This window comes from Bison bison, unplaced genomic scaffold (assembly GCF_000754665.1).
Source record: "Bison bison bison isolate TAMUID 2011002044 unplaced genomic scaffold, Bison_UMD1.0 scf7180017864327, whole genome shotgun sequence".
Taxonomy (NCBI): domain Eukaryota; kingdom Metazoa; phylum Chordata; class Mammalia; order Artiodactyla; family Bovidae; genus Bison; species Bison bison.
In genome coordinates this window covers 7,343,556-7,354,481 of record NW_011494899.1, presented here as the reverse complement: position 1 = coordinate 7,354,481, position 10,926 = coordinate 7,343,556, and the positions used below count along the sequence as shown (strand labels likewise).

General features: G+C 45.6%; 1 protein-coding gene across 1 annotated transcript in view; it reads left to right on the top strand.

Moving 5' to 3' along the window:
- The first annotated feature begins 25 nt into the window (after positions 1–25).
- Positions 26–10,926, top strand: part of DRAM1 (DNA-damage regulated autophagy modulator 1) — a 37,327-nt gene continuing 26,426 nt past the window's right edge. Inside the window, exon 1 of the mRNA XM_010853438.1 lies at positions 26–389. Coding sequence (XP_010851740.1) covers positions 259–389 — 131 coding nt within the window. The 5' untranslated portion in view covers positions 26–258. The remainder of the gene's footprint in view (positions 390–10,926) is intronic.

Genomic DNA, 10,926 nt, shown 5'->3' with positions numbered 1-10,926 from the left:
AACAAGCCCGGGCCGCCCGCGCCCCACCCACCCCCGGCCACTGCCTCGCAGCCTGCCTCCTCGCTCCGCTCTCCGCGCCTCCCCTCCCTCCGGAGCCGGGCCTGCCCCGCCGTCGCGGAGCCTCGGGTTAGCCCGGCAGCCCGCGGCTGTTCACCGCACGTGCGCCGCCCCCGCCTCCCGGCAGCGCGGAGCAGCCCAGCGACCAGCCCCGCGGCCCGGCTCCGTAGAGCGCAGCGCCCTCCCGGCGGTGGCGGCGCGATGCTGTGCTTTCTCCGGGGAATGGCCTTCGTCCCCTTCCTGCTGGTGACCTGGTCGTCCGCTGCCTTCATCATTTCCTACGTGGTCGCCGTGCTCTCCGGGCACGTCAACCCCTTTCTCCCCTACATCAGGTGAGGAGCCGGCAGAGCGAGGCTGGACGCGGGGCACCGTGCGGGGAGCGCTGCTGATGCGAAGGGGAGGTGTCCAAACCCCACTGGGCGTCCTGCTGAAAGATCGGGTACCCACGTATAGAAGAGGGTGCCCCCGGTGGTCCCGGGATGGACTGGGAGACAGGGCGTGGGAGCTGAGCAGTTCCGATTTTACCCCGACACTGAACAGAGTGGCATCCTGAGAGGCTCAGGATAGACAGGAGAACTTGCAGACTGGGTACCGGGCAGACGTCTCTTGGGCGGTATTGAGACCAGAGTGGGTCCTGATGGACGGCACTTGCTGAGTGTGTAAGAGGTAAATCTAGTCGCCCAGTCGCGTCCGACTCTTTGCGACCCGCCTGGCTCCTCTGTCCATGGGATTCTCCAGGCAAGAATACTGGAGCGGGTTGCCATTCCCTTCTCCAGAGGATATTCCTGACCCAGGAATGGAACCCGCATCTCCCACATTGCAGGCAGAATCTTTACCATCTGAGCTATCAGGGAAGCCCTATGCTAAAGCAGCTCCTGGATTTCACTTCCGCTTCCCAACATCCTCGAGAAGCGGCTGTCTGGCTCCTCTTTCTTGCGAGAAAACTAAGTTTAAGCAGATGTTGAAATATCATCAGTGTGACACTGATGTCACAGCTGGGAAATTGGAAGCAGAACTCACACCCAGATTAATCCCTATGCCAGAAGCACCACCGTGCTACCCTTGGGTCTTTGAGAGCGGCTCTAAGTTTTTTGTATGGAGCTGCCCAAGATCCCTCTGGGTACTTGGTCTTCAGATTGTCAATGATTGGTGACATCTCAGGTCTTGTTGCCACACAGTTTCATTTTTCATGAGTTTTTGCCTCTACCTACTTTTGGGGGTGGGGGCACACTGCTGGGATCTTAATTCCCTCACCAGGGATTGACTCATGCCCCATACATTAGAAGTCACAGTCTGAACCACTGGACCACAGGGGAAGTTTGGCCTCCACCTTTACTGAGAGTCACTTTATCAGTGCCCAGAACACATGTCTGGATTTCCTGTGGCTCCCAGCTCTGTGCCTTGCCCGTGTTAATGGCATTCCTTAAACGTCAGAAAGATCCATCCTTATTCTAGTGGTGTATCCATCCTGTCTTACCCCTCTGGATCTGTATTGATTGGTGAGGGGATTAGAAAGTTGGTGAAATCTAAGGTTACTGCTTAATTATTGTAGGAATTGTAGAGATTACAGAAATTGCAGGGCCTCTTCCTCTTGCAGCTGTTCTGCCTGGAGGGCAATGCTCTGTATAGTCTTTTTAGTAGGCGATGAAGGGGAAATGAAGGCGGAGCAAGTGGGGTCTAGAGTTTAAAGGTGCAAGGAAGCAAGCACAGAAGGATGCACAGAAGCCAGTCTGGAGTAACGGTGGTTTTGCCAACGCAAGATGACTTTCCCATCAGGCCTGCTGCCCCTGCAGAAACCTCGGCTTGGTTTCTCCTCAATAGTCTCTGTTCTCATTGTCTCGCTTCTCTTGACTCTGAAGTGTGATAGATCCTCTTAGACTGGTGTAAAAAGAAAGAGTTCTTTCCCTGTAATGCTTTTCATTGAGAAAGTAGTAGCTTTGTTTGTAGGTCAGGGGCAGATAGTGAAACTGAAAGTCACTCAGTCGTGTCTGACTCTTTGTGACCCCATGGACTATATAGCCCATGGAATTCTCCAGGCCAGAATACTGGAGTGGGTAGCCTTTCTCTTCTCCAGGGCGTCTTCCCAATCCAGGGATCGAACCCAGGTCTCCTGCACTGCAGGCGGATTCTTTACCAACTGAGCTCTCAGGGAAGCTGGGGCAGATAGTATTTGTTACGAATTCGGTAGGTGATCAGAGGCAGCATTTGAGTCTTTGTAGGGGTTTCTGAGGGCTCCCCAGGTGGATCAGTGGTAAAAAATTCACCTGCCAACTCAGGAGATGCAGGAGACATGGGTTCAATCCCTGGGTTGGGCAGATCCCCTGGAGGAGGAAATGGCAGCCCACTCCAGTATTCTTGCCTGGGAAATCCCATCGACAGAGGAGCCTGGCTGGCTACAGTCCATGGCATTGCAAAGAGTCAAACATGACTGAGCAACTGAGCATATGAGCACAAGAGTCTGATCTGGTGGTGATTACTACCACATCCAGGTGAGATATTAGATGTGCAGAAAAGGGGAAGCAGCTGACAGGACCAACCTGTTGTGAGATGATTAAATCACAAGATGTTCCAAGGAAGAAATTTTAAATTTAGCAAGGAAAGAAAACTTTCAGGAGAAAGCAGAATTATAGAAGAAAAAGGTACAAGATTGTTCTCTTGTTGCCAGGAGCCTTCGGCCTACAAGCACGTGATTGCTTGCCTAAGTGTGCCTCGGGCCTTTAGGTTGTTTGCTCTTTATGCCTACAGGAGTGGCTGGAGCACTGGATTACCTCTGCCCCTCTTAGAAAACTTAAGTCTCTGAGGCCAGGGCAAGGGCAAGATCAGAAGGGCAAGGACAGGATGGGATTAACTCCAAATGTATCTGGTTGGCCTAGACCTTATCTAGGTGGTAAAGAAGTCACCTACCAATGCAGGAGACATAGGAGACAGGGTTCGATCCCTGGGTTGGGAAGATCCCCTGAAGAAGGAAATGGCAGCCCACTCCAGTATTCTTGCCTGGAAAATCCCATGGACAGAGGATCCTGGCAGGCTGCAGTCTATGGGGTCGCAAAGAGTCGGTCACGACTGAGCCTGCACAACAACTTAGTTGTCTAACTCATCTCTGCCCTCAAAGAAGCCTCCAATTCTTCCTTATCCTCATTCCCTCCACTTTCCTCCAGCCTCCTTGGCCTCCTTCCTGGATCTTGAGTGTGTTAGGCACACATCTTCCTTCTGGCCTTTGCACTGGCTGTTGTCTACCAGAATGCTCTACCTCCAGATTATCACAGGCTTTCTTCCTTATCTCCTTCTTTGTTTGAATATTATCTCTGTGAGGCCTGCTCTGATGGCCCACAAGGCTCCTGATCCCCTGTCCTCAATCCAGTCTTGTTTACCACAGCATCTATTACCTTCTAACAAATGATGTGATTTGCTTATTTATCATGTTGATCCTGTAAGATCCATGAAGGCTCCCGATATTTGTTGAGTTTACTATTTCTTGGGTGTTCATCTGTGAGTCTTGTTTCTCTTCCCTCCAGGGTGGGGCAGAGTCCTTTACCGAAGGCTTGATAGGCCCTTGGTGGTGGGTCAGTGATTTGAACATATTTAGGGAGAAGGCAATGGCACCCCACTCCAGTACTCTTGCCTGGAAAATCCCATGGACGGAGGAGCCTGATAGGCTGCAGTCCATGGGGTCGCAAAGGGTCGAACACAACTGAAGTGACTTAGCAGCAGCAGCAGCAGCAGCAGGGTAAGCACCCAATACTTTGGCCACTTGAGGCAAAGAGCCAACTCATTGGAAAAGACCCTGATGCTGGGAAAGATTGAGGGCAGGAGAAGAAGGGGATGACAGAGGACGAGATGGTTGATAGCATCACAGACTCAATGAAGGTGAGTTTGAGCAAACTCCAGGAGATAGGGAAGGATAGGTAAGCCTGGCATGCTGCGATAGGGAAGGATAGGGAAGCCTGGCATGCTGCAGTCCATGGGGTCGTAAAGAGTCGGACATGATTTAGGGACTGAACGACGACCCTTTGACGTGAAGTCATTGTTCAGTCAATTTGATCTTCTGATGTTTTTAAACAACACTGAACACTTTAAATAAAAGCCATTGCATTTTACAATTTTACTTATCTTCCAGTTTCATTGAGATACAGTTAACATACATTGGTGAGTAAGCTTAAGGTGTAGAGTATCATGATTTAACTTATGTACATCATGAAATGATCATCACAATAATTTTAGTGACTACCTATCATCTCATATGGATACAAAATAAAAGAAAAAATATGTTTTTCCATGTGATGAAAACCCTTAAGATTTACTCTCTTAACATACAACAGTGTTCATTATATTACTCATGTTGTACTTTACTTCCTTATCTTACAGCTGGAAGTGTGTGCCTTTTGGCTTGTTGTTGTTCAATCGCTCAGTAGTGTCCGACTCTTTGCAACCCCATGGGCTGCAGCACGCCAGGCTTCCCTTTTGGCTACCTTTGTGTTATTCCTCCCCCGACTCCCACCTCTGGAAACTTCAGATCTAATGTTTGTTTTGAAGTGTAATTGACCTATAACAGTTCCTTAGTTCCTGGTGTGCAACATAGCAATCTCTGTACGTTACGAAATGATCACCACTAGCCGTTGCATTTTAATTTTACTTATTTTCTTTTGGCTGTGCTGCGTCTTTGTTGCTGCCCTGGCTTTTCTCTGGTTGAGTTGAGCAGGGGCTACTTTTCATTGCAGTGTACGGGCTTCTCCACGCAGTGGCTTCTTTTGTTGAGGAGCGCAGGTTCTAGGGCGTGCTGATTTTAGTAGTTTGCAGCACATGGGCTCAATAGTTCGAGTTCCCAGGCTCTAGAGCACAGGCTCCAGAGAAGGCAATGGCACCCCACTCCAGTACTCTTGCCTGGAAAATCCCATGGACGGAGGAGCCTGGTGGGCTGCAGTCCATGGGGTCGCTAAGAGTCGGACACAACTGAAGCGACTTCACTTTCACTTTTATGCATTGGAGAAGGAAATGGCAACCCACTCCTGTGTTCTTGCCTGGAGAATCCCAGGGACGGGGGAGCCTGGTGGACTGCCGTCTATGGGGTCGCACAGAGTCGGACACGACTGAAGCGACTTAGCAGCAGCAGCAGCAGAGCACAGGCTCAGTAGTTGTGGTGCACGGGCTTCGTTGCTCCACAGCAGGTGGTATCTTCCCAGATCAGGGATCAAACCCAAGTCTCCTTCATTGGTAGGCAGATTCTTTACCACTGAGCCACCAGGGAAGCCCTAGCTAATGCATTTTAAATAAGATCCAGAACTATGGAAGGACCTCTTCCAGTAAAATAATCAAATTCAGCTTTCTTATGAGACATTTTCTGATAACATTGTTATTTTTCAGTATATTGGACAAATGGAAATGTACTCAACCTCATGAATGGAACAAAAATTAAAATCTACTGGATTGGCAGAAACCCAAATGTTTGATAACACATTCTATTGTCGAGACTTTGGGACAACAGGCTCCCGTACATCGCTGGTGGGAATGTAAAATGATTCAGTCTCTGTGGAGGGACTTAGGCACTAGTTATCAAAATGACACAAATACAATATCTATATAGTATTAATAACAGCTTTTAATAACAAAGGGTTGGAAACAATACAAATGTCCATCAGTAGAGGACTGGCTAAATAAGTATCATTTACCTAAGAATACCTCAAACAAAAGCTCTCCACACATAGAATACGCTCTTTAAAATTTCCATTACATTGTTACATGGAAAAAAGCAAGACTCAGAACCAAATAGCTACCATGGTAAAGATGGTGAGGGAGAAATAATATACATTTGTATTAGCTTGCATGAAGAAACTAATAAAAGTGGTTTATCTATGTATGATTGAAGGAGGTGGCCATGATCACATGGTCATTGACACCTTAGCAGATGGAAATAAAAGAGTGGGAATAAGACTTGCCTTGCCATACTTAAAAAAAAATTAATGTTTTAATTTTAAGATAACTGTCATTTTACATCCAGTTATAAAAAATATTAAAGATCCCATGTGTCTTTTTTTTTTTTAATTGGAGGATAGTCGCTTACTATGTTGTGTTAGTTTCTGCATTCGATAATGTGAGTCAGCCATAAGGATACATATATACCTTCCCTCGTGAGCCTCCCTCCCTTCATGCCCCCTACCCCCTGTAGGTCATCCTCATGTATCTTTTTTTCCCAGTTTCTCCCAAAGGTAACATCTTCTAAACTTGGCATACCTTTTTAGATGAATTTATTTTTTAGCCAAATGAATGTTTCCTATCAGAAAATTAAATTAGAAGCATGGGGATTAAAACAGTCACCAAATTCAACAAGTAGTTTCTGTACTGCGTGCGTGCTAAGTCACTTCGGTTGTGTCCGACTCTGTGACCCTATGGACTGTAGCCCGCCAGGCTCCTCTGTCCATAGAATTCTCCTGGCAAGTGGAGAATTGGAGTGGGTTGCTGTTTCCTCCTCCAGGGAATCTTCTCAACACAGGCATACCTCTCCTGCATTGGCAGGCAGGTTCTTTACCACTAGCGCCACCTGAGAAGCCCATTAATGCTGGGATGTGAAAACCAAAGACAAATAAAAGTCAACCTCAAAGAATTTGTTTAGATTTGCAAGGCCACACCCATATTCTTAAGTACAATCGTGCTTAATTTGTTATAGTTTCTTATATTTCTTCTCCTACCAAATCCCTCAGGCTATTTTCAGTCACCTTTATCCCAGCTGATAAGCCTTTCTCTTTTTATACCTTCTGCTTTGGCCTGTATCTCCTACTTCCAGAATATTCTGTGGCCCTTTAGTTTTAAATTTTTGCCAATTCTGTATCCTGATTGCTTTTTATTAGCCTAGTCTCACGTTTTGTGCAAGTACTGTTTGCTGGGTGGCTTGTGTGTATGTGTTAGTCACTCAGTCATGTCCAACTCTTTGCAACCCCATGGACTGTAGCCCACCAGGCTCCTCTGTCCATGGGATTCTCCAGACAAGGATACTGGAGTGGGTTGCCATTCCCTTCTCCAGGGGATCTTCCCAACCCAGGGATTGAACCTGGGTCTCCTGCACTGCAGGCAGATTCTTCACCACTATGCCACCTGGGTGGCTTGTGGTGAAAGGTTGTTGCTGACCCACGAAAAGATGCCAGGATTCTTGGCCTCCGGAGGAGAAGAATTCAATCCGGGGCCAGAGACAAGGCTTGATTGCTCAGAGCTTTTGTGTAATCAAGTTTTATTAGAGTATAAAGGAGATAGAGAAAGCTTCTGACATAGGCATCAGAAAGGGGCAGAAAGAGTACCTCCCTGCTAGTCTTCAGCTGGATGTTATATAGTCACTAGCAGTCTGTTAATGAAAGAAAGGAATGTCTTAAAACTCAGAATGGCACCAGGCCCCTCACCCATAAGATGCATTTTGGGATAATCTTGACAGAAGATTCATCCCAGGCTGTGAAACCATTGACTTGAATCTTGTAGAAGGGCAGATTACCATACAAATAGTTTCATTTACACAGATTAGGGGAACAAATTCTGAGTTTAACATAATGGTTTGTTGAGTAGGTTCTGAGCCATTTGGCGGCAACCACAACGGACTTGAAGGCAGAGTCTAGGGTAAATGCATAGTACATTAGCATAGCTTAAGACAAACATTTCCATAAGAAAAATGCATTGCTGAACTCAAGGTTTGAGAATAATTAACTTCAGGTGAAACCAGGTGTCATTATGGCAGCTCAGTATTTTAAGAGAAACCTTTTAAATTTGTATAGAGAAGGGGAAAAAATATCACTAGTTTGTTTCCTCCTAACGCTTAAGCGAGATAAAAATGTCTGACACTTGCAGCCTATTTCCTCTGTTTGGAGATCCCTGACCTTCCTGCCTGTTACCCTCTCAGTGGTCTTTGGCTATTCCCATTGTTCCTCCTCATGACCACACACCCTGCCTAGTGAGTGGTGGCAGAAAACTGGGATCACTGAGGATTAAGCCAAAAGGGAGGCCAAATCACATAGTGAACAACATAAAAGAGGTTGGGTCTTTAACTCCAAAACTGGATCTAAAAATTATCCTTATTTAGTTAATAATCACAAAATTTAGGTTTTATATATATAATCATAACTATGTGCTAATACTTATAAGGAACAAAATCCATTTCTAATGGATAAACCAGAATGAAAAGATAAAGCTCCTACAGGAGCAAAAGATAAAGTTCCTGTAATGAATAGATGGGGAAACAATGGAAATCATGACAGACTTTATTTTTGGGGGCTCCAAAATCACTGCAGATGGTGACTGCAGCCATAGAATTAAAAGACGCTTGCTCCTTGGAAGAAAAGCTATGACAAACCTAGACAGCATATTAAAAAGCAGAGACATTACTTTGCCAATAAAGTCAACTGAAACACGTAGTAGGTGATTAGTATATGCTGTGTGATTGCTAAGATCATTTTCAGCGGAAGGGTCTGTATTATTAGTCTTCTCAGCCTCTCTTCAACTGTTAGCTCATTCTGCCAGGGTTCATTGTTCATTAACTTTGATTGTGATTCTGGTTGTTCTCCAAGATCATTTCTGTTGACTTCATGAAAGTTTCCATATTTTACACCCTCACTTTGTAGTGCTATTTGTGAGTATTTACAAGTATTTAACTTGAGAGTCCCTTGGACTGCAAGGAGATCCAACCAGTCCATTCTGAAGGAGATCAGCCCTGGGATTTCTTTGGAAGGAATGATGCTAAAGCTGAAACTCCAGTACTTTGGCCATCTCATGCGAAGAGTTGACTCATTGGAAAAGACTCTGATGCTGGGAGGGATTGGGGGCAGGAGGAGAAGGGGACGACAGAGGATGAGATGGCTGGATGGCATCACTGACTCGATGGGTGTGAGTCTGAGTGAACTCCAGGAGTTGGTGATGGACAGGGAGGCCTGGTGTGCTGTGATTCATGGGGTCACAAAGAGTCGGGCACGACTGAGCGACTGAACTGAACTGAACTGAACAACACTTGATAATCATACTGAGAGGGAACATAGTGTGCTAAGTAAGGGAACAACTTTGGAGTAGACACCTTTGATTTGAATACAACTCTGCCATGTACACCAGCTGTGGGAGTTTGGACAATTCATTTGACTTTCTTTGCTTCTCTGTGGGTTAATAATAGCACCTGCCTGATGCATGAACATGTGAACTCACTTAGAACTCATCAGTGCCCTGGTCAAGAACATAAGTTCTCTGTTAGTGTTTGCTATTAGTAATATCAAGGGATCAGTCCACGTTGGTCTGGATAGATGCCAGTGTTAAGTGGGAAAAGACATTTGGTTGAAGTGAGGGCTAATTTTATAACTGCTTAGTTTGTGAATATAGTAGTAGCTTTCTTAACCAACCTCAACTTAATCAACTTGCTCTCCTAACTGATAAACTCATTCTCTGAAAAATGCAGTGACGGAAGCTGGGGGTCCCTGGAAACCTCCCAGCAGTGGCCTCTCTCAGGGCTGCTCTCTCTCTTCTCTCATCTATTTCTTTGTCCACCTGTCAAATGCCAGCTGTGTTGGTTCCCAAATGAGTTTATGCCAGATGTATTTTCTCTACTGTGATTGTGTGATTTAAAATCAGTGTACAGGAACTGTTGGGCTGCAAATGCAAAAAGATAGTTGTCATTTCTAAGGGAACTCGGTTGAATGCTTCGGAAAGATTCCAAAGAGACAAGTTGTCAAAAATTGCAGTCCATTTAGTAGTGTTTATGACAAGTGTAAAGATGTACAGAACCTGATGAAAAACTAGAAGGATTCAGTACTGCAACTGCTTCAGAAGTGTTTTTAAGATTTCCCTTCACTGTAAAGACACTGAAACTGGAAATGAGATCATCCACAGTACATGTGGTGTGTATGCCAGGAGGACACATAGTGGACTCAGTAACACACGTTACAGCCTTGGCCAGCGTCAGTACACAGGCAGATGAATGTATGGACAGTTCTATATTTGTGGTGTGTACATATTCATATAATTTTTATTTATTGTTTTTAGTTGAAATATAGTTGATTTACAATGTTTTGTTAGTTTCAGTTGCATAGCAAAGTGATTCAGTTATGTATATACATATTCTTTTTCAAATTCTTTTCCATTATAGGTTATTATTACAAGATACTGAATATAGTTCCCTGGGCTATACAATAGATCCTTGTTATATATCTATTTTATATATATTAGTGTGTGTGTGTTCATCCCAAACTCCTGATTTACTCCCCACCCCACTCCCGCCATATTCACGTAGTTTTTGATGGCTTCCTGCTTAAACCAGGTTTTTTGATTATTGTGGTTTAGTCACTAAGTCGTGTCTGACTCTTGTGATCCCATGGACTGTGTGTAGCCTGCCAGGCTACTCTATCCATGGGATTCTCCAGGCAAGAATACTGGAGTGGGTTGCCATTTCCTTCTCCAGGGGATCTTCCCAACCCAGGAATCGAACTCAGGTCTCCTGCATTGCAAGTAGATGACTGAGCTACAAGGGAAGTCCCAAGTTTTTGATTCTTAACTACAGTGAATTTCAGGCAATGGTGACTTTTGCTTCCTTGTTCAGCTGCAACAATGGGACTTGAGATAATAAATAATAGGATAATGAGGTCTCTGTGTATACAGTCAGAGAAGGAAATGGCAACCCACTCCAGTATTCTTGCCTAGAGAGTCCTGTGGACAGAGGAGCTTGGTGGGCTGCTGTCCATCGGGTCACATAGAGTCAGACACGACTGAAGCGACTTAGCATGCATGCATGCATTGGAGAAGGAAATGGCAACCCACTCCAGTATTTTTGCCTGGAGAATCCCAGGGATGGAGGAGCCTGGTGGGCTGCCGTCCATGGGGTCACACAGAGTTGGACACGACTGAAGCGACTTAGCAGCA